We start from the raw sequence: 24,166 nt of genomic DNA on the forward strand, positions 1-24,166 counted from the left end.
CACAGGAGGACCAAGTGCGTGTGCAATAAACGAGCCAGATCATAGAACCATTTAGGTTGGCAAAGACCCTTCAGATCATCCATCCTAGCAGAAGCGGGGACACCTGCCCCCGATTCCTCTGAGCTCTGCCCTGCCTCCGGCTGCGCAGGGACCGGCCGCCCAGGCCAAGCCGCGGCCGCCCAGCGTGGGACGCTGCGGGACAGCAGTATGCTACATCTCAAGAGCCAGCCGACAGAAATGTTATGTGTTACACAGCAATGCTGGGCTCTTCGAGGTCCAGTTCCAGTAAACTGGAAAGTGAAACGCGAAAGATTTTTCCCAATTTAAGCAGCACGTCGGTGATTGAGTTCATCAGTGGGAAATGACGGGGGCAGGACTGGCTCTCGGACTGCCGGCTCCCACGCGAGGCAAAGGCTCGCTACAACAGGCAAACACCTATTCAACAGTAACATCAACAATAAACATTTTATTCACAAAAATAATTACAAAATTACTCTGCCACTGTTAGAAAGTGGTGTTTCAAGTTACACTCTCATCAGCGGGAAATAATTACCGTAAATGCTCCCGAAGTAAAAGCCACATACAGAACAGAAATTAGTTCACAGCTTGTGCAAGGGCAAAAGAAAAAGACAAACCCCGCTTCACTGCAAACTTTCAAGCCCAAGGTGGATTGCACAGATCAATGCCTCAAAGGCAGCCTAACGATCTACAAATGTACAAAATGTGAAAACCAGTTTCTTGCCGCTTCAAACATCAACTACAGTTAAAAAAAAAAAAGGGCATTTAACTTTAGCTGCAAGTGACACGCAAAAGGAATAATGACACGTTTGATTAATTTTCTTAGATAAATGAGCTATACTCCTGATTCAAAATTACTCCTCTTCTTCAAAATTAATTTGCAAAAGCTTCATATTAGGGCTTAATACGTACTTCAGAAGCTGCGCATGGTTCCTCCTGATTGCTTGTCCCGTTTAAATTGACAAGGCCTTTCCTGGTGGGTGTGGAGCCACGGCAAAAACCCCATCTCTGCAAAATGACCAGCTTTACTGGGAATTAACACCGAGCTCTTCGTAGCAAAGGCAGAGGTCTATTTATGGGGAAGCATGAACAGTTTCACCATTAGAAGCAAATAGAAACTGCGCTGGGTTACTCCCACAGCCAAGCCCCAGGTTTACGGTGGCACCGTGCTCTCAGCACGCCCCGAAATGCCTTTCTGCAGCGCTTCGCTTCCCTCGCCGTGCCCCGGGCAGGCGAGGCCCTTCGGCTCTCCCAGGCTCCGAGCCCAGGAGCGGCCCTGGCTGGAGGCGACCGCGTCAGAGCAGCGATGAAGATGAAGGTCATCCGCTGAAACCTGCTTTGCCCCCAGCAACCCTCTTCCTCTGACGCAGATCCCGGCCTGACCCTGTTCCCTACTTTCTCCGTTTCTTGGCGGGGACTTCCCGGGTCTCTTGCCAAGATGGGGCCGGAGCCCAGGAGAGGCACCAAGCGTGGACTCCTGGCTCCGTTCTGTTTCAGACAGCTTTGAGTACACAACTCCTGGTATAAACCTCTCCTTCAGCCCTTCGCTGGGTGAAATAGCTGTGTCGCTTGGCACCCACCGCCGCAGCAGACGGTCATTTTGAAGAGAGTGGGAGCTCCTATTCTGGCTACGACAGTCCAGCTGTCAGGAAAAATCTTCCTTGGGAGATTAAGAGAGAAGTTTTTCTCCTCTGATAACTTTAGATGTGTAATAGCGTATTTAAATGTCACAGTCTTTCATAAGAAATGTGCCTGAAAGAGGGTTGTGCTTGCAGATGGAATTGCTGTATAGCATTTAGAGTGCCTGTGTACTTAATAATGATGGATCTGCTCTTAAAAATCAACACGCAAACTCACTACTGGCACAAGCCAAACTCCGTTGCTGTGGGTGGAGCGTGTCTCCCGTACATCGAGGGGGAATTGAGACTCGGGTCTCCAACAACCGAAATCCAACCCTGAGAGCAGACCGGCCGCTCGGCGCACGCAGCCGGCCAGGCGCCCGCGGGCCCAGCCCTTCTCCTGACACGGAGTGCCAGACACGAAGCCCCGGAGAGAAGGCGGGAGGGCTGTCTGCTCGCAGCTCTGCAGGGACAACAGCCCTCCAAAATGACCTTGCAAAACGCCTCTGTCCAGGCACCGTACCTGCCCGGCTTTGTCTCACCCAGGAATAAGCAAATGAGATTTTGCTCCTGCGTAAAGCACGTGTATTGGCTGCCCTGTGAAAGGAGGAGACCACTGTAAACACAGAATAAAACAGTTATCTAATGTGGCACGGGAAGTGCTCAGCTTTGTTAAATAAATGAATGGACTTGTTGAGGGAAAAAAAAAAAAATGGTGAGAAAAGAATGTGGTAACTGACCCCAGCTCTTAGTTTCCTCTCCCAAAGGCAGATGCTGCCCGCAGGAGCGGCCAGAGCTGAACCCGTAACCGGAGGCCAGGGCAGAGGCAGACAGCAGCAGATGGCGGATGCAGGATACGCAGATTTTGCCTTTATACAAGAGTCTAAAGGTGAAGAGCGGGATCGCATGTCCATTCGATAGGGATGAAAACGCCAGACCGAGAGCCAGGTTTAGGAAGTACTTACTGAATAAACTCGTACAGCTCTGGCCGGCCCCCCTCGTGGGTCGGGCCCTGGCTTCACCTGCACTCTCAGAAGCGTAGGGATTGGAGACATGGCGTGGAGGTTGCTTCAGAAAAGGCACGCTTACGTTAAGGGATTAAAGTGCTTGGTTCTACAGTAATTATACTTAAAATCTTTTTGCTGAAGCAGAAGAGATCGGCTAATATTTGCAGTATTTCTTACATTCACAGCAGGGATTTTTGTAAATACCACATCGGTTGGTTTTTCTAAGGAGCACCACTTGCTCTGGCCATTAGGAAAAAACCATGACTGGGATGGCAGAGAGGCACCCAGGAGGACAGGCTGGTGTCCCCAAGGTGGCGTTATCCAGGTATCTACCAACTTCCAGCGAGGGAAGACGTTCTGAACTTCGTTTTTAACGTAGCAACCCTTGAGCACAGCTGCAGGCTGCCCAGGCTGCAAACGCTCTCCTGCCGTCAGCTCTGAGGCACGTCAGAGTCCTGCGTGACGGGGACAGAAGATTAACTCCTGCATTCGCCCGTGTTCCCAGGAAAGCCTTCACTGGTCCACTCAGCCGATCGTCCCCATGGTTAACGGTACTCCTGTCCTTACAGAGTCACCGGATAAGGACTCTGTAGTAAAATCAATGCAAGCTTTTCATTTCTTGAGCAAGATGATCTTCAAACGCAACTCAATAATTTTTCTGGACACTGTAGTTAAAGAAATCCAAACCTCCTGATGAACCATGCGTTTATTATTCCAGTCTACAGCGAACTGCGCTACCCTTTTCACTTCCCAACGGCAAGAAGCTTCAGCTGTTGGGGGCACGGGGAGGGGAGTCTCTCCTCCGAAGAGACGGTGATACAGTTCCACTGCGGTGGCTGGCACAAAACCGCATTTCAGTAGTTCACATGATCTCTGCATCCCAGGTTAACAAGAGGAGAAGGTTGATGTGCAGGAATCTAGGTCTTCCACCCCAAATTCGGTTGCACCACGTGAGGGATCCCTGTGGCATTAGCTGGGGCGGGTTTGGTGGGGCAGCCGACCTACACTGGCCTCCCCGCGTCTTCAGACTTCAGGGGATGTTGGATCCGGTGGACAAACCATCAGGAGAGGCGGAATCCAACACCCGAGTCTGTTCCCGGGGCACTCTTCGGACCCCGGAGGTTGTGCCACATCAAGTTCACGTGCTGGCAGGAGTGAATTTCTTTTTTCAGATGAATTCCAAGGTTGGCATTCACCTGGGTGCTAAGCATAGCTTTACTCCTGGCACGCTACAGGAACCTTTTCAAGACTTCAGGTTTGTCCCTGCAGCCTCCAATCACACTTTCAGTGACAAGGAGTTTTGGTCACTAACACAAACCATGTTTTAATTCCCCCCCGCCATACGTAATATTTTTTAAACAAGTACATCAGATTTGCATCATGTTCCACATCCAGGACCGGAGACACCCAGCAAGAGCCAGGTTAGCAGCTTGTTTGAGAAAAAGCGGTGGGGTTTTTCTATAAAGCTTCTCTTAAATTCAAAGTGCAGATAAATACTTGCTTTGGTCCCTTTTGCTCCAGAGGATTTCTTATCACTAATATATTAAAGTGTTTCCACACCTCTCCTACCATTTACTATTGTTGCTGGGTTTTGCCCTTTTGTTTTTAATTGCCTATATTAAGTTTTACATAAATTTAGCTTTGGAATACACAATATATTCATCTTTCTTAGCCCCTCAAAATAGTTCTTTGAAAAGGCATGTATACAAAAATATTTACTAACTATGAAGTAGAAAAAAATATATTTGGCTTGCAAATAACCGTGGCTTTCTCTACCTGCTTATCCCAGAAAATACAGCTGAGATGCAAGATCTCATTTTCCTCCCACCTGAAGCTTTTCAGCCGAGCAGGGCTCATGAAGGCAAACTGACTTCTCCGAGTCCATAGAGACAGGCTAGCTCACCGAAGATCAAAAACCCAGGATCCTCGGATCGCGTTACTGCCTTTTCTACTGTGGGCTCTTAGGAAAGGGGCTTGGAAGATATGTTAGTTTTATGGCAGTACCATTTGTACTAGAATCTCATGTTCAACGACAAAAACGTGGACATTTTACTTCCAAGTACATAATTTTACCCGGATAACACCCCACAATTAGGGTGGCCACAAGAATCTTGATTCTCTTCCTCTTCTTGCAGTACCGTAAGTCTTTAGCTACTGGAACCGTTACTTCTTTGGGGAGTGTTTCATACACTGAGGCACTGTTCAGCACACATCTCTGACCTCACTGTTTCTTTTACAGCTCTTTGATGCTACTGATGAATATTTTCAATTTACTTTAAAAGCGACCCCATAACAGCAGCCACAAGTTTGCCGTCATTGGTCAGGGCCTCCCTTTCAACAACTGAAATACAGCGTTCTGACTGCTTTCTCATGTGGACCATCTGTGTATTCACAGGCTCAATTTAACACAGATGTCAGCTAAGCAATAAATACATCAGGATTTTGGAGGAAAAAAAAGCCTAACAAATATATTTGATATTTGTAGAGCGCATCCTTTTACCACCAGTCCAAGCGGATACCGATGCATGATAACCTGGCAGTCTTTCTGAGCGTCCAGTGGCCACACCGCATCCAGGTTGACTCAGTCTGGAGCACTCTGTGTCCCAAATCATTCCCAGTCAAATGACAGATTCGACCTTTCCACCCCCAAAACACCACACACATACATACTTCAATCTACATATTAGGTCTCTCCTTTCTATCTTGCCCTTGGGATCCCCAAACAAACCCTAAAACAAGAACAAGCTCTTTCAACACAGTTTGCTGACGTGTTTGAAGAGAAGAGATACTTCACTCCTGAACAGAGAGGAGAAATGTGCGTATGGGTCTGTACTGCCAACAGACACACTGAGTTCACCCCTGTGGAAAACACGGCCATGTTTGACAATAAATTGGCAGAAGCCCACTGCTACAGAACTGGGTGCCGTCCACATTGGGACTGTAAAGGGCCACTTAGTAAATGCTTGAAAAAGGAGCTGTGTTCATTTGGGGTGTGTCGCTTGAATCCTTCCCAGCCCTTGAGGAGCATTTGGGAATCTCCACACCAAGCCCTGCAAAAGCCCCCACTCCTCTACCTCTCCCCAGCTGGAGGAAGAGTCTCTTGTCATCACTGATGACACCTGGAAGGTGCTGCTGTGCTCTCCCTGCAGACGAGCAATCCGGTGGCCGTGGCCGTTCGTGGCAGCCGGCTGCGGCTACAGAGGCCTCACAAATCTGTCCAAGGCTCTGCTCTGGGGACAGACCACAGGCTAGCACAGAGCCCGAGGACTGAGCGTTAGCACAGGCTGCATCTGGATGACATCCCATCCTCTCACCTGAACGCCTACGGCACAGAGTCCGATTCCAAGTGCAGTTCTTTGCGGCAGTGCTCGGACATACACCTAACAGGCATCAACAATAGATAACTTGGCACCAGAGGCTAGCTTGAACACAATCAAATCTCTAAAGGAAGGCCCCGCATTTGAAAATTAGGTCAAGAAATGGAATTTCCTCCTACGAAAATCCTGGCACTCAAATATAGAACCAGTTATCCAGCTTCAAAACAGGAGAGCTCCTGAAAGAAGTCAGGAGAGGGAAAAACAGGGGAACATATCGACACCTAAAAAAAAAAAAACCCAAAACATTAAGAGTATCAAATTTTGATGTGAGGACTTAAGAGTTTTTCTCTGTGGTCTCTTGCACCTTGGCAGCAGTCATCTGAAACTGCGGCATGTATGGCACAATGGCTTTATACTTAAGGCTACTTTGGATAAATGCATTTAAATTAGGAGGTGTATGCTGAAGAAACCCCACATCTTTGAGTAGATCGGTTGTATGGAACTGACACATCACCCCGGAACTTTCTGTTAAAAAAATGTCATTTTCTCTTTTTTCCAGTGACGTTATCCCTAGGTAATACAGGCTCCGCTCAGGACTATCTCCATCTGTGAAAGCGGCATCCTGATCTGAAGGCTCTGAGAATCCCTCTGAAGAAATAAGGGAAAGGGAAAGAGTCTTGCTGGGCTGCCTGCCAGGCGGATCAGGTAATACGAGGAATGCTCCATTTCCCACCTCCCAAGAGCTACTCGAGAAGGTGCCTGTAGCTAAGGAATCTTCAGCTACGAAGCATCTATCAAAACAACTTCTTAGATTCATTTTCTGTTCGTAAAGCCCACTTGATCTGGAGTTACTGATAATAGTAGCATATTTAATATCGGCCTGCCTTGTAATTTCTCCACTGATTGGGTCATCATGGGAGCTCTCAGAGAAGCTGCTACTATTGAAATGGCTGCTAGAGCAAGCAGAGTCATGTTCAGAGTCTTGAATTTTTGTAAACATTGAACCAATTACTAAAAAATCTTGTGTGTCTTCTTTTTTCAACGCTTTAGTAACACTGATGTCTTCCAGCACTATTTCTGGTTCCAGAAGAAGAGGCTCAAATGACATTGCTTCGGGGTGCTTGATAAAAAGATGCTCAAAAGTTTCAGGCTAGAAGAAAAGATATATTTTAATGCTCATCTATTATTTAATAGCGTTATTTCAGTATGAAGCTACAGATTTTAACAATCACAGACAAAAACCCCACAGTTTTAGTAAGAGTATGTAGTTAAAAATCCTCTAAACCACATTTCCTCTTTTCTTTATGTCTGCATGTAAGTGAAGATTGAGGGAAAAGACAAAAAAGCAAGAACCTGTTTGCGTGTCAAGTGCTGCAAAGGAAGCGTTCTGTGAAGTGCTCAGTACTCCAGCCAAGACAGCGTATCATTTAAGCTGAAACAGAAGCAGCTGAATGGCCCCATTCATTTCAACATTAATAAACATGCACGTACTGTTAAATACACACGCAAGTGCTTTGCAAGACAAAGGTCTTACGCCCTTAGATGTCCTTGGCTTTTTATTTATATTGTATAAACAAGAGTCTGAATCATTTACATGTCAACTAAAGTAACTTTCCCTGCTAGGATTGTATTATTTAGGGTCAAATTCAGCCTTTCCGTAGTATTTTTAGAGCATTCTGATCTGAAGAGCAGCTGTATGTTTGAACTGCATGAAGAGAAACACACATTTATTTTGGAGAAGTGTATGCTGTACTACTACCTAATATATATGCGTGTAAAATACACGACAGCATGAACTGACAGCAAAGCTGGAACTCCTAGCTACAAAGGCAAATTCACTTGAAAAACATATATTTCCTAATGAATTCAAGACAAAACAAATAGATAAAAACATGTTTTGTGCATATTAGCAAACCGTATTTTACAGCAGGAAAGCTGCCAAAACAACTAGGAACATGTCAAAATACTTAGACTAGTATACAATTATAGAAAAGAGTAAACTAACTTGCATATCGTAGGCTAGTACTTTAGGCTAGACTAGCTATCAGTAACGCCTATGCCCTCACGAGGCAAAGCTAGCGAGCGGGTTTCTAGCTGCTTTGGTACTTGCCCCACACGAGTCCATCACCTTCCCACACTGAAACCAACCTGCACGCCAGAATCTCTCCTAGTCTTCAAAATAATGCCAATAACCATGTATAAAATTAACCAGCTGCTGAAATGAGCTGTAGGCTGCTACCATACTGTATCCATCAAGCCATAATAATTGTAACTTATATTGCCCGACGAAAGCTATCTTCCCTCTCACAGGTTTGCTGTGGATTGACACAGGAACACAGGCGCTGCTGTGCCAAAGCAGACTAACAGTCCGCGCAGCGCATACTGCCCACAGTGGCATTCTCAAGTGGGAGATATATATTATCGGGAAGCTTTTGAACAACCAAAAACCCCATGTTTCCTCCTGATACACCTGCCCTCCTACAGCGAGCAGCTGGTTTATCCTGAACAAAAGATGGTTTATATTCCTTTCAAAATCTGCTTGCTCCCTCACCCCAGCCCCCAGTATCTGCTCTTATAAATGCATAGGGGTACCACAGAAAACATATAGATACTATTGCCTGCAAAGATTACATGCATCACATTCAAAGACAGGAATGTTGTTTGGCAAAGGCCACCATCTGTCAACTCAGACACGTCACTTATTAAAACATGTCAGATACTTAATCACATACAATGCATAATCCAACATCCTGAGAAAATGTAAAACTACAGCATATCAGCAATTACAGAGTAAGGTGGGTGAATAGTGCCGTATGTCCACAGTATATGCATGTATGGTATAATTTGGGCACAAACTGTATGAAACAACCGGCAAAGTAGTTCCACAAAACTCGGGAGAAAAGTCATAGTCTCACCAGTTCCCAAACTCTGCTGACCAGATGAAACGAGATCCAAACAAACAAGGAATTTCAAGCAACACCGTATTTTGCTCTCCTCTTCAGTCTAGGTTTTAAGTTCCGTTTGTCTCATAAGCAACAGACTACCTCTGAGCTGTAAGCCAGTTACCACGCCTGAGACAGGTTAAAGTCAAAATGACTTTGCACTCTAGTTGCTAAACACAGATATATCAAAATATGCTATTGGCCTAATTCGGCCATGACCAGATTTTGGCTTTCACATATATTTAACTTCACACATTGCAAATCAGCCCGTGGACATGGTAGGGTAATTTAGATATGCATGAGGCTTTGCAGATTGATTTTAAATTCCCTGTAAAATATTTGTAGTTGTGTTTAATTAATTTCTCCCACATTAGGTCCTAAAGTTTTTTTTATTTTTATTTAGTATTTTATTGAGCAAACGAGGAATTTTTCTGATTTTGACATTATGCATACATGTAAAGGCTTGCAAGACAGAGTCTAGATGCAAGACTTGCCTGTTTTAGATTATGATTTTAACCTCTTGCTGCTGTAAGCAATACAATCAGGACAAAATAATACTCTATAAATGCAGTTCTGGGGAACCAAATACCAAATGTGCTATACTGAATATACAAAGTAATGATCAGATGTTGACTCAAGGATTTAATATTGATATGTACCAGGACAAGGCAGGAGTTCTACATCAAATACCTTCCGAAAGACATCAGAACTTTCCAGTAGTGGTATTTCCAGTAGTGGCTATTTATGTAATCAATGCTTATTACAACTAAGGAAAAATACCGTACAAGTACTGCACACTGCTTTTTCTACTGGAAATTCCATGCACACATACAAAAGCAGGATTTGGCCCTAAATACACAATTTCAAAGAATGTGTTCTGGCCTTGGACACTCATGAGGCAAGTGAGAGATGATCGTGCTACTCTGAGGACAGGCACTGTGCCTTCAGTGCAATTAACATTAAGCAACATTTTCCAGTAAGATTAGTACAATGCATGGGAGAGGCATGCTTTCTACAGCATAACAAGCCGTCAGAAATCATGTCAAACTTCAATTTCTTTCATATTTGCATGCATCATTTCTTTGCCATTAATTATGGAACAAGGCATATAAATATGGAGCAGTATCACCAGGGCGTCAGCTTTACCCTCCTTTCCTAGTTAAAACTTCATCAACTCCGATACACTTATTTCAGCTCTACCAGTCGGTGAGGAGAATCATTTCCAACGTGCTAAACCCAACGTGCAAATTTCATGCACCTTTGCAACTGGGGACAGTGAGGATTGTCACGAGCCCCTTTGGCTATAGATGAAAAGCTTAAGTGGACAAATACAGGTGCACCGCTACAACTTACACTCCCGCAGTCAAAGAGCCCAGCCCTTCCCGGGATGCAGCCGTGGAAGCAGGCATGTCAGACTGGTCTGGGATTTAACAAACTGTGCAAGTAAAACACACTTAGCTTTCTAGACCAAGCCAGAAGCACAGGCTCTGCTAACGCCAGCCAACGTGACTGCTGCCACGAGGCCGGAGAACACCCACTCTTCACTCCATCCGACCACAACTGCATCTTCCCCAACAGAAAGATTTCCAGGAGCTTCACTTAACATTAAAACATATAGCATGGTGCATCAGAGAAGCACGTACTTTAGCACATAAAAAAGCCCCAAAAACTTATAAATAAAAAAATAAGCAGAAACTGCCCTAACACCACCAAAATCAGATTTTCCTTGAGGATTTCTGGCTTGTTTTTTCAAATACAGATCTAATGTTAGAGATTATTCAGGCATCTGCATTGATATGGCTGCATGTTTAAATGATAACAAATGAAGAAGCCATATAAATAACATGCACATTGGTATTTTCAGGAAAAAGCAAGCAAGCAAGCAAGCAAACAAAAAACCAGTAAGGCACAACACACCCCCAGTTTCTGCATTCTCCAAGTTGCTGCTGCACCCAAATGCATGTAAAAAGTTCAAAAGACCATAATGGGACAACCAAGGACTTGTGCAAATAAGAGATTTGATCACTTTGATGTGCCTGGAGTCAGTGGAAACTCCCAAGCCAGCTCTCAATTAGAACAAATACTCAATTAGAATAAAAAATCACTTTCAAGTGAAGTCAATAACTGGGCAGATCTTGCACTCAAGCTGGATAAATCCCAAACCAGTCTGATGTCTCTGCTTCCACGGCTGCATCCTGGGAAGGGCCGGGCTCTTTCAACTCCTTTTGAAAGCCAGGGCTTGAAAGTATTCAGCCCTTTGCCAGCCACAGCCTTAGTCAGTAGGGCAGTAAACAAAAGTTTGAAATGCCAAATCTAAAGCAAGTGCTTCTGCCTGTGCAAGGGACAAACCATGCTTTGGTCTGTAATATGGCACTTGCTCCTAATTTTTGCAAGAGCGTTTTAGATTTTTGACAGAGCTACTTCCAGGATTCGTTATATTTAAACAAATCAGCATTGTATGGTATCTGTGCTTCCTGTCTTCTGAATATAAATAGAAAACTCTTCTAACAATTCTGTATAGGAAGCCTGGGAGCGGGCCCAATGGTTCAGCAGGCAGTGACCATGATTAGACTTCAAAGAATGTCCATTCTCTGTTTAAATGAAATGAAATAAAATAAAAGATGAGAAAAGAAACCTTCACTGGGAACGCAAACTAAGCACTTGAAAAATCTTCTGCCGTTAGATGCTCTTTCTTTTAGAAATAACAGGCCTGAATTTAGACTATTGTCTCAATGATTACACACCCTCAAACTCTGGGAGCATGAGAAACTTCGTCTGCTGGTGCAAAGTGGCTAAGGCCATGTAAAGGCTTTTATTTGTCACAGCTCCCGATTCACGTGCCAAATGGAGAAGCAGTTTACCCCAGCAAAGAATCTGGCCTTACGATACACGCACGTGGCACTCACTGAGGTGCACAAGCATTATACCTATGGGACTCTACAACTGATGTACTAATTGCCCTGAAATTTAAACACCCTCTACATTCAAAAGAGGTGTCGGTCTCTGGTCCTGGCCCATTTCCAGATATTAGCTTTCTACAGCTGAGAGAACCACTGTATTGCTAACTTCAGAGGCTCCAAGGTGCTTCCTTCAGTAATTCAGGCAGGACCTGGTCCAACCAATAGGTAGAGTTCAGTACTGAGCAAACAGCAGTCAGACCCATGGGGTGCGGGAAGAAGCATCACCAGGGAAATACGCACCTTCTGAAAATTAACTCCCTGCGCCCAGGAGCAATTCTTGGGGTTTGGAACATCTTCCCAAAACAGTTTCTTCATTCTGAAATATCAGGTAAATTCTGGAGTTGATACTGTTCTCATATATTCTGTACTGCCATCATTCACCTTTGCTATGTCAGAAAAGGAATCTGTGCAATTTTATTTACCCAGAACACTATGACAAGAAAACAGTCATTTTCAATATTACAGATGGCCAAAATTTAATAGAAAGAAGTAAAGAAGTGACATACCAGGTGGCAGTTCTGCAAAATATAAAAGGTACAGGCATTCTTTGCTGAATATGACCCCAACCCACTCTCCACAAAACTCAGAGGGATTTTTTCAATTCGCTTTTACTTCAGACCTTAGTTTGTGATGACAATTAAATATGGAACTCAGAGTGCTTTACAAATTCAAAGCACATGATCCTCATTAACTTGCCCACAAATCACTCTGCAGAAGTAAGGAGTATGCGATACAGGCTGAAGTGATGCTTCCCAGTGAAAACAGAACAGCACTGATCATCATCTCACTGCAAGGACACCAGACCCGAAAGGGCAATGGTCTGACTTGTACAAGGTAATGAGCCTGTGCACTCAAGACACTTTAATTCTTGGTGCTGTATTCCTCAGAGTCCACTGCCTTTCAGTACAGTACATCAAATATATGATAAAAATAACTCCCAGCTTTCCCCAGAAAGACCCTGCCCACCAGTTCAGCAGACAGGCATCATCTAAGCTGCATCACCTTCTTCTAAAGGCCTTGTGGGACTTCTGTATGATAGTGAACAACTTACCTTTGGTGTGAAACCAGCAACGCTCCAAGCAACAGAACTGAGGTTGAAATAACTATTGGCAGAACCACATAGAGGCTGGCATTATTCTCATTTTCATATCCACCTGGAAATAAAAGGAATTCAGATAACAATGCAGTAAAATAATTTGTCTGCAAACAAATAGTTTGCAATAGGGAAATAACAAACAGTAGAAAAAACAGCTTAAACACAAACAAACTTGATAAACAGTTTCCTTGCACATCAACAAACCTTTACCTTGAGAACAAATAGACAAAAAGGAAGGACTTTTTTTAAATACTGAGGTGACTCCTCCATCCCTGTGGGAGGTGCCCACTGCCCCCTTGCTATTAAGAAATGAAATCAGAGTATATGAAATAAGAGAACAGTCCACAATTGAAGAATGAAGAGTCACAGGGACCTAGGATCTCAGCTATTAAATTAGAGGCACAGGAATTCAGGTCCCTCACTAATCCCACAAAGAGTTTTCAAATTAAAGCAACTGAAGCCTCGATCACCGTTTATAGTTATATTACAATTACTTTTATTACTGACATTTTTTTCTGATAAGATACAGACTTCTCCTGCATTTAAAAGTTACTTTTACAAGCTCCTATTTCATAAACAACATGGAGAAAGATCCTCTAAGTCACCTTTGGTAAACTGATCCGTTGCTCTGGATTTGCCAACTCCTCCAGCAAACACAGGGTACAGGCTGAACTGGTACTTCTCAATCAGAATGAAGTGATCTGGAAAGAGGAAATCAGCCTTTTGAATCAAAACTATTATCCTACTTTTACACAATTACCTCCACAGAGGCTCTGGTCACATATCAGAGTTCAGATCAGTCCAGAGAGGGGAATAATGAAAGCCATCTTTTATAGATACATACTTTAATACTGGAAGATTCAAACTATTAATCTATACTGGATAACCTAGCATTATTCTGTGATGGAATTAACACCTTTATGGAGCTATTGTAAAAAGTTCTAAGATTAAAGCCAAAATGCAAATGGAATGCACATATCAACTTAGATAATTAGCTGGTGTACTCAATATTCCAGAACTAATTTTATAGTATTGCCAAAAAATGAACACACTCCTGAGCTTCATTCTTTCTTAACCTGATTATTAATGCAACAGTCAATCCTTTACAGTCAGTCCTCTAATGATAATCAAGAATTGCTCTACTGGTCCTTACCATAAAAGCCATCAGAAACAGAGGGGGAAAAAGGAATCCGACAGCTCAGTAATGCTACATTTTTCTGTTCCATAACAATTAACATAATGTATTATATTTTCAAATGCACACTCACCATAAATATAATATTTACTAATATTTGGAGGAACTCGCACCCATTTTATCTCCTCTTCTTTGTTAAGATTCTTCCATTCAATAACAAAAGATGTTACATATATTTGCGGTGAAAGCGTCCAAATCAAAATCACACAAGTGCTGTTCACTGGGTAAGCGCTAAGCGACTGCACAACATTCACTGACAGAACAAGGAGAAAACAGCCGTGAATTCCGTGAGCTCAGAGAGAGGTGAGCTGAGAGCTGGGTTAGCAGGAGAGGTGTATACTACAAACTACATGCGTGTGAATGACTGCTATGGTTTCAGCAGTTTATCCTTTACTTATTGAATTATCTTCTATATAGTAAAGCCCGATCTTTAGTTCACATAAAGCTTGCTTTACACCAACTAGTCCCGAACACGAAATAGATCAAGTTTCTTACCAGACATCAAACAAATATCCTGATTCTCACGTGCACCTCCTTAATTATCACTCCTTAACCAAAAAATTATCAACAGCTACTGAGCTGTAAACATGAAGCTAGTAAACACACATTAAGAGCCTTGTAAGCTAAATCCTATTGAACCTCTCTAAGTAATACACCAAGATAACAACCCTGTCGGACAAACGCTTCCCATTACATACGCTACCAACCACAGGGTTTCCAGAACACGCTTACACACAATATCAGAAAGAATTTTATCCATAAAAATGCTTTAAAAATTGCATTACAGCAGTAAAGTTCCAAGAATAGACAGCAGTAATGTTTCCACAACATATATTTGCATATGCACATTACACAGTTGAAGTATTCAAAAGCAATAGCCTTTATTTTATTAATAAAGCAGAGTGCAGCCGAATCAATGAAGAGGCTGCTTAGGAAGCAAAGCCAAACCTCTGAAAACTATGTACTCTGGCAGCCCGTCAGGTGAGCAGCCAGAGAAACAAGACCGTATTTCATTTTGGAAACAACAAAACATTCCCTAGCAGGAATGTTGGGTGTTCCCAAGACAAAGTAGATGAAAGATCAGTTCTACAGAAAGATTTTCTTTTTCTTTGATTAATTTCTTTATATTCTGTCAGTGGAGGTAAGACAGCCCAGTTAAAGACGAGTCTTTTCCCAACCCAAAGATCATTAAGATTTTCATGTGATGGAAATGTCATTTTTCAAATAGCTCTGTTGGTGAGATACAGAATCTGTTTCCCATATGCAGCTGAACGTATCACCATAAAACATTTTTTATTCTAACAAAGGGAATTTTATTACAGAAAAAGCTTTGTCCAAAAGCATCACAAGGATTCCCAGCATTTTCCACATCTCAGAATGGTTACTAATTGGTGTTCTTACCTGTGCTCATTTGCTGTGATAGAGTTAAATTAAAATTAATTGAAGAAACTCCGATTGAATTCATGGCTAAAACTGTAATGGTATGTGTGTGTTCAGTCCATGGAAATGAACAGGTAGTGCCATTATCAACATACTCTGACCACGAGGTGTTTCCCGATGTCTGGTGCTTTACAATGTATCGGCTCACACTGCACAATGAGTGATTCTTCATCAGTGGCTGCAGCAAACATTGGCATTAATTAATTTCCCAGTCTTTGATTTCAAAAGCAAATGTTATTTGGGCAGAAGGCACCGCTCCAATTTTAAGAAAACATGACCCAGTAAAGATATTCTATAGACTGGCTACTGTCCTTTTAGCAAAGGCAGTGTAGTCCATTTAAAGACTTAATTTCTTCTGTCTCTCTCTCTGAGAGCGGACACACTGACTTGCTATCTTTCCAGTGAAGGGAGGGCAGGGGGGACAAGGAAATACCAACTTTCAGACTCCTGTAGTAACTCACTGTTTTATGTTAGCATTTTTCAGGATTGCAAAACCAGAACAGATGACTGTTTGCGTACTAAACATGGAGAAACAGGAGTGGGCAGTCACCGATGTACTTTTTTTCTCTGCCCTGCATTAGCCTTTTAACATAGCTTTGCCCAGTTTACGTGCAGTTGCAGTGGTGTTTATACAGGCAGCTGTCTCGGAGTCAGTGGCACATTCTGCTCAGAGATCTCAGTCGGCAGAACTTGGCAGCTGAAGACTACGCGTCTCCTTATAACTTACAGTCTTTGATTCCATGTTATTCTTTTTTCTGAGTCTTAGAACAAACTGCGTTTTAAGTCTCCGTTTCATAGCATTTGTACAACTAACACTGAAAGTGTAGGCTGACGTGAGCGTGTCATACAGCATTGACACTTCAGCTGCATTAGTACAACTCAGACAGCAGGCCTGGTCTCGGCACAAAGGCAAGGAAGCTTGCAGCCTGCCCAGAGGTCTGAGTGCTCTCCTGAAGTAGCAAGGACTATTAGACTTCAGGAATAATGGGATGTTCCGCACGGCTGTGATGCAGCCCCACATGCAGTTCAACACGACTGTGGTGCATGCAACTGGACCTGCGCAAGAACAATTTGACCGCAACCTCAGATGGGTCCACTGTACAAAAATCAGCGAACTTCAGAAGGCTGGCCTGTGAGCTTCCCAAGTCTGGAAACATGCCTGTTGCCAGTGTACGTCTATGCTGAGCCTCACCTACCTGCTCATCCAGAGCAATCACACAGCACTAGGAAAGTTTCTGTCCTACTACGTGACTATAAACTTGGTAATGCTTAAGGTACAAAATCAGGTCGATGTGTGCCAGCTAGCTGCTGGAAAGACAGCCAAGCAAGAGGCAGTAACACAAAAGAAGTCACATCCCAAGTGCCTTGCATATGAAGTCCCAAGTTTGCCTCCCAGGGCAGTATCTGCTTATCACACTCCCCTCCTGGCAATTCTACCAATGGGTTTTGGATCAAAGCGAAAGACCAAAAGGTAATGGTTCTCACCTTCCACAGGAGCGTAACATTCTTCTGCCTCCTTGCCGGATCTTCAATAATAATTCTCCAAAATTCAGGGCCTTGTAAGGGAGCTGCAAGATTACACAGTTTTGAAATAACAGTGTCACACCTCAGTCTGAAACGGGACAGACCATCGGAGTGCACTCTGAAAACACACGTACCTTTGATATCTTTTACAAGAGTATAGGCTGATCTGCTCCAGTTGCTCCAGTAACCTGATCCATCCAGTTCTCTGCACCGGACCTGAACAACATACTCAACACAAAGTTTCTGAACTTTTATCACAGCTGATCTTGGTGCATTTGAAACTTCATAAAGCTGTAACAGAAGTCAAAATATTTAGAGTAAGAGCAAAAGGCTGTTTAGGCATCTGTTAGAGTCAAAATTCCTGAAACCGACTCCAATGAGAAAGGGGCCTAATCAGTAATATTCCTTTGCTAGGTAACGCAAATGCTTATAACTGTGATTCATTGCATGCCACAAATTCCACAAACACCAGTTAACACACTAAATGACAACACTGCAACAATTCATGCTTCAAACTAGATTAAAAAAGACAGTACCTCCCATGCAATTTCTTCCCTGTTCACAGCATACCGAATCTGAAACTTAAGATCGTTGTTTGTAAATACTGGGTTTGTCCAGCTCACATTCAGCAGCCCAACATTCCTGGTGATTTCCGCTTTAACGTTGGAGGGAGGAAGCGGTTTCACTAGAAAATTGAAAGAAAAAAAGAAAAAAACCCCACTGTAACGGCTGCACTGACATCTCATTAAATCCAATCATCATGGTTTACTTTCTTCTGTCCTGAGGGTGGCAGGTAATACACTGTGGCCTCTGCTACTCCAAGTAAAGCTGGACTATAATGCCAACATAACAATTCACCAATGCAGGCTGGCTGGCCCATTCACTGCGGAGAGAAGCACTGCTGACTGAGAAAGGCAATGTTTGTCTAACAGGAAATTCATTCCAACTTCGACCCAAACTAAAATCACCAGAGAAAATCTTAAGCTGAAATATCACAATCAAAGTTTGTTACAGAATATATATTTTATTTTAAAAAAAAAAAACAAAACAAAAAAACCAACCATGGGCAAGTTTCAGTACATTTCATTTTAATTTAAACCACAATAGCTTATATTGGTGCTAGTACCCGGTACCTCCCCTACAAACAGCAAAAGATAGAGCCTGGCACAAATGAGGTGCACCACTGTGGAAAGTAGCAGCACACGTGGCCCAGACAGGCAGCTCCTATAAAGGACGGTGACAGACATTATGCAACGATTAATGGAAATATTACATTAAGTTTTTATTTTACTCATAGGAAATTCCACCAAAATTGAGGTTCTCCAGCAGACTGAACACGAATGTCACAGTGCCCTAGTTTGTTAACAAAGCAAAGTTAGAATACACCTGTTTTGACTAATCAGATGGTAAGTGAGGAGAAAACAACAAAAAAAATGAAATAAGCTTTAAATTTTGGGTGGTGCTAGAATAAGTACGTTTTGGTTTAGTATGATACAGAGCACCTTGCATCCAGTGTAGGTCAATTCTATTCATTGCTTTTTATTTAAAGTGATGACTTGAATAAACCAGGCTTCTAAAGTTCTGCTAGAATTCCTCACTGGGCAGCATTGTATGAAGCCACCACCTTTCTCCAAAAGAGCACAGCCAACTGTGAGCACAGACGTGCCCGACAGACTACCACTACAGCTGCCATGCTGACAAGGTGCCAGGTTCTCTTGGCAAATTGTCTAAGCAGCAGAAGTGCAGGATCCCTACCCACCATCCCTCACACCACCCTCCTTTCTGATGCCCAAGGCTGCCAATAGTTCTCTGATAATCGCCGAACTTGCTTGTCAAAAAGGCACAAACAATCCTCTTTGAACTAGACAGGAGCAACCTTGAAAACCACAAGGCCTCCAAATTAATAGTAATAATAGCAATAATAATTCCCATACCCCACTTAGCAATAATGCACTGAACTTTGCCTTTCCTTCCTGTGACATTCGTTTTTGCTTACTCTATTTAAACTTTGACATGCAAAGGATAGTTTGGTTTAATTTATGTTCTCTGTATGCATGCTTCCCCATGCACATAATAGATGTATTTTATTCTGCTTTATTTCATGTAGCACTTCTGTGGTCTAGCTGCCTTGTCTTCTCTCTACATGTGTTCACATTTGGGTCCAAAAATACACAGTCCAGTGAACGCTCTGAGTCATACGCCAGGTAAGACTGCCCATTTTGCAGGGTTTGGAAACACTCACACACTGTTTCTGCCTCTTGCTTTTACACAAATTTAAGTAAGTGCTCTATGTGTCACAAAAGAAACTTTGCGAACGCACGCAAAAGCGTGAACAGTCCCTATGATTTTAAACGAATATATAACTGTGTAAGTAATACATATAGTGCTACACTGTATCCAAGTATAAACTTAACAACTAATTGAAGACTTCAGAAAAATTAAATAACCAAGAATCGTACAAGTGAGACTGTCTTTTTAAATATAATACTTGCATTTTCTGTAGATGTCTTTGCAAAACACCCAAGAGGATCAACATGCAAAACTAGATGTGTCATTTTATAGGTATTAGCTGCAGTTACAATCTGCTCCTGTGCCAAGCAAAATGTATGGAAATAACATTTAATCCAATGTCTTTTAGAAGACAATATCAAAGTTCGTGTGTTTTTATGTTCTTTCCAGAATCTCATTTATTTAAGATGCTATGAAGAAGTACTTTACCTACACCATATAAGGAATGAAATCCAAGGTCACAAGTGAAGAAAGATGTGCACAAATCTTGACCTACCCACATCTGCTGGAACGACACAAGTTGGTGAGGATTCAAGTGTTCCTAGTAAGTGCTTAAACTCTATCCACATGGTATATCCAGATAAAAGAAAAATAGGCTGAAATGTGCACTCAAAAGAATGATTCTTCTGTAAATGGCATTCTTTCACCTCTGATTTTGGAGAAGTACTTGGAAAGTCAGAACAATAAATTCTGCTCCTTAAAAGAGAAAAAAAAAAAAAGGTTCACAATACATTGCAACTATAAGCTGCTCATGGCATCAGTAAAATAGAACTCTGAAGGCAATTAAAACAAATGGTGTCAATGGAACCATCTGGGGTTTTTTGATGACTATTTGGACAGATCTTGAACTTGAGTCTGCACTAAATGGATAATAGCACTGCAGTGTTCCTGCTTAAAGCTTTGGCTCTTAGCCGGAAAAAGTAGGACATGAAGGCTCTCCCCAGTGCAAAGTCTTTTGACAAGAGACTAACAACAGGAAGAAACAGGTACGACAAGAGCAGGCATCTCCAAATACTCATAAATCATGTTACCTGAGTGGTATGTATTAGCAATAAACATATAAACAGATCTCCAGGCGGGAACATGACTTTCAAAATACCAACTGGCACCCAGAGGAAAGCTGCCACATGGACCAATCGGACATGTACAGTGAAGTCTCCAGGAGATGGAAATCACATAAAAATACCAATTCTGGAGGGTGGTATTAAAATCCCACATATAGTCAGTATCGCATCTGGCAACAGAAGAGAGGAGACCTGGACTCTGGATAAAATGGCACTGGATATCTTATTGGTGACGGAAAGGAAAGTGTTCACATTTCTCCTAAGCTTCTGCACAGCTCAGACTTGTGGTAAGAGTGGCCAGATACGGTATTAGTTATTCAACTGAACCACAAAAGTTACACTTAGCTGAATGTCTCCTCTTCCTGTCAACATAGCTAACACTGATTAAACTGTTGCCTTGTGCTTTGAAGGTTTAGCTTAGCATTTTCTGTTTTTACAGGATGATCATTTCTGTGCTGTTTCTGTTGGCAGCACTGACTGTAGAGGAAGATGTAGTAACAACCCAATCAAAACAAAACACCAACAGCAAAGCTATCACACCACATTACTGTAGAGCGTTGGATTTCATCTGTAAAATGTGATTGCATCAGTAACTAAGAAGAATAGCTGTGTCCTCCTGGAAAACCTGACGTGTCTGATGCCGATGCAACACATCTAACTTCCAACTTCCATCCTGTGGACTTGTCTATGTCTAAGTAAATACTAGTGACTCCAGCGCATTTATGGTGCCTCTTACAATCAAGCTTGGGCAATTAAAAAACCTGACCATTTCATTTGGTTTCAAGCTTGTAAACATTCAAGTTCATTTTGTATTTTTGTTCCCAATATGCAACAGAATCTTCTGCAGATGTGTTTTCATAACTATAAATTTTTAAACGTCTTATACTTCAACTTTTTGGTAGTGAGTACATTCACGTGGTCCCCCCCCATGATTCCCCCCCACTTCAGACCTTACTATTAGCAAACCAAAAAAAAAAAACCAAACCAAAAAGAAAGATCACAATAAATACTAGCATCTTGGAAGCATTTTCAGTCTGTCTTAATGTTCACTGTTTGATCTAGCAGGAACACTGTAACCAATGTACAGATTATCACTTCGTATTAGAAAACAACATTTTTAGCTAAACCTGAACAGTAAAAAAGTGGAAATGAAAAACGTGGCAAGAGCAGCATGGTTTTTATTTCAAGCTCCCTGCTCAGCAGGACACTCATTACATTCATATTTGTGAAGACAGTCAAAACAAAACCTACCTTAGCAGTCAGCTAGTCACTAATCCTGCCCTAAAAGCCTCCACTTGAAATCTCAAGCATTCCAGTTATTACTTTAGTCCACAAAATCCTGAGAAATATTCACCTCGGTACTATGATAGTTCAAAACTTCAATCTACCTCCAACAGAGAAGACAGTCCAGCTTTCCAAAGGATTAGGCCCTCAGGGCTGATTTAAGCTCATTTGCCAAAACTTTTGTATATCCAGTCCAGCAGAGCAGTAAAACTAAAGATTTTTTCTCAAGAAGGGTTGTCTGTCTGTCTTGTTTATATAAAGACTAACACAGTTCTAGGAAACTCTCAAGCTCAATATATTAGTAACTCAAAAGGATTTTTTAGTTTCATGGTAAAACAATATTATCACAGGCACTATTTGTGCACATGAATGAAGATAAGGATGATCATACCACTGATTTAATAATCAGGTTTGTATTTTGCAAACAATGTGTTTGCTCCACACCACACCCCAGTTCTCCTGCTCTGTCCACAAGACAGACAAAATTAAACCACCTATCTGAAAACAAGCTAGGCCAAAACACCTGACCAAACCCACGAAAACTAAGAATTGCTCTAGCCACCAAAGTTGCTACCTTCATAAAGCAATATTCCCTTTATCAACTAAGATTTGATTCTCTCTTTACAAGCAAGATTTTTTTCCGTCTGGAATGAATTAAATTCCATCCCTGTATTTTTATCTACTGTCTGTATAGAGAAAAAAAGGTACAGAATTACAGAAAAATCGAAAGTCGGATGGAGACCTCAAGAGGTCCCAAGCCCTACCTCTGACTCAAAGCAGGGTTAAATTCAAAGTCAGATGAAGTTGCCCAGGGTCCTGTCCAGTCGAGATCTGAAAGTCTCCAAGGACAGAGATTCTACAGCCCCTCTGGGCCACTGCTCCAGCACTCAGTCACTCTCACTGTGAATGGTTTTTTTCCTTATTTCCTTACAATTTGTAGATACGAGCAACTAGAAGAAGAATTTTTATAACTGATACAAGCAAACACATCTACTTTAAGAGAACTGGCTTCCAAACCACATCTACAGGTTTTATAAATGCTGAAGAACATTGTAAATAGAATCCATGTTACAGACTCGGGTATTAGGGACATGGTTTAGTGGTGGACTTGGCAGTGTTAGGTTAATGGTTGGACTCGATCTTAAAGATCTTTTCCGACCTAAATGATTCTATGATTCTATCTATGGTCCCCTTTCTGCACACATAGTTAATATCTCTGGAGTTCCAGTTGGGAAAAAGTCCAGCTTACAGAAACTGAGCACATTTTATAATTACATCTATTCAGAATTCTTTGCTGTAATAGTATTTCAAGAGCAACGCTTTCCAAACATAAAGAGTGCATTAAAAGCTATACATACCTGTAGTATCTTAACTGCAAGGAACTCCCCAGGAGCAATGTGTTTGGGTTTGCAGACCATCTGCAAGTCATTTTAGTTAAGTACCCATCCGTTTCACATGTGATATTGATATTCACATCTAATTAAAACACATTGAAAGTTTATTAATAAAGATATAATTGTTTATACAAAAAACATGCATTACAAGTCATAACTGCTGGATAAAAGCTAACTGGAGTTTAAAATGGAAATATTCTGACCTTACTATTAAAATGCACCAAAATTGTAATTTAAAATCATCTGGAGCCTTACCTACTACATATAATTCAGCGTATCTATGATGACATTCCCTATTTTGATGACAACAGTACAATGCGTTATAGAAGAAATTTCCTCTAGGTTTTGTTGCTTTCAAGTTGAAAAGAGTAACTTTGCTTACGCGATCATTCACAAGCGTATACTGACTTTCTGGGATTTCTTCTGCTAAATTCAGCCACCAAACAATCTTCTTGGACGCTACAATCTTGGTTTTGTTTTTATAGATGCAATGAAAGGAAACGTTAGAACCAACACTGGTCAGTATCTTAGGAGGGAAGTACAGGACTTCAGCTACACAGAAGGAGAAAAAAAAGGGAAAAAAATCCATTGAGATTAGAATCTGAACAAAAAAATATAAAAGCATATGTCAATAGAATATTATTATCATCCAGTTGTATTTCTAAATTTCCTACTTCTTAATTATTATTAATGACTATAGGGGAGACAGGCAGAAATGAGCCCTTGACTGTCTCCCCCCATAACTGATGTTTGTAAATTCTGATAAAAATAATCTTTAATATCCTCAGGCAAACAGGAATTAAATTAGCAGAAAATCACTGCAGGGTACAGTGAAAGCAATACACAGCAGCACAAGGGAAACAGGGAATCATATGGGCTCCTGTGAATTAAATCCTGGGAAACTAGATTAACACTGCTGCTTTTTACTCAGCCCACTTTTTTAAGGCATCAGGTCAGCTTATTTAAATACTGCAACAAGTACTTGCAACCTAGAAAGGCTTAGCTTCTGTAACTCAT

The 24,166-nt window shown here is 42.0% G+C and overlaps 1 protein-coding gene across 7 annotated transcripts in view; it reads right to left on the minus strand.

Annotated features, from left to right (window-relative positions):
- Positions 1 to 375: 375 nt before the first annotated feature.
- LEPR (leptin receptor) overlaps positions 376 to 24,166 on the minus strand; it is a 45,517-nt gene continuing 21,726 nt past the window's right edge. For 5 of the 7 annotated variants that reach the window (XM_072867444.1, XM_072867448.1, XM_072867447.1 and 2 more), the window contains 12 exons: positions 23,405 to 23,701; positions 23,114 to 23,231; positions 19,904 to 20,103; positions 17,655 to 17,803; positions 17,253 to 17,409; positions 17,080 to 17,162; positions 15,556 to 15,772; positions 14,228 to 14,407; positions 13,565 to 13,660; positions 12,915 to 13,017; positions 12,104 to 12,179; positions 376 to 7,111 (listed from right to left, as the gene is read on the minus strand). In XM_072867444.1, coding sequence (XP_072723545.1) covers positions 6,296 to 7,111; positions 12,104 to 12,179; positions 12,915 to 13,017; positions 13,565 to 13,660; positions 14,228 to 14,407; positions 15,556 to 15,772; positions 17,080 to 17,162; positions 17,253 to 17,409; positions 17,655 to 17,803; positions 19,904 to 20,103; positions 23,114 to 23,231; positions 23,405 to 23,701 — 2,492 coding nt within the window. In that variant the 3' untranslated portion in view covers positions 376 to 6,295. Of the gene's footprint in view, positions 7,112 to 10,324; positions 11,495 to 12,103; positions 12,180 to 12,914; positions 13,018 to 13,564; positions 13,661 to 14,227; positions 14,408 to 15,555; positions 15,773 to 17,079; positions 17,163 to 17,252; positions 17,410 to 17,654; positions 17,804 to 19,903; positions 20,104 to 23,113; positions 23,232 to 23,404; positions 23,702 to 24,166 lie in introns of those variants that run through there. The other 2 variants (XM_072867449.1, XM_072867450.1) reach the window with 2 other exon arrangements.

The sequence above is a fragment of the Ciconia boyciana genome, chromosome 7, assembly GCF_034638445.1.
Source record: "Ciconia boyciana chromosome 7, ASM3463844v1, whole genome shotgun sequence".
Classification (NCBI taxonomy): Eukaryota; Metazoa; Chordata; class Aves; order Ciconiiformes; family Ciconiidae; genus Ciconia; species Ciconia boyciana.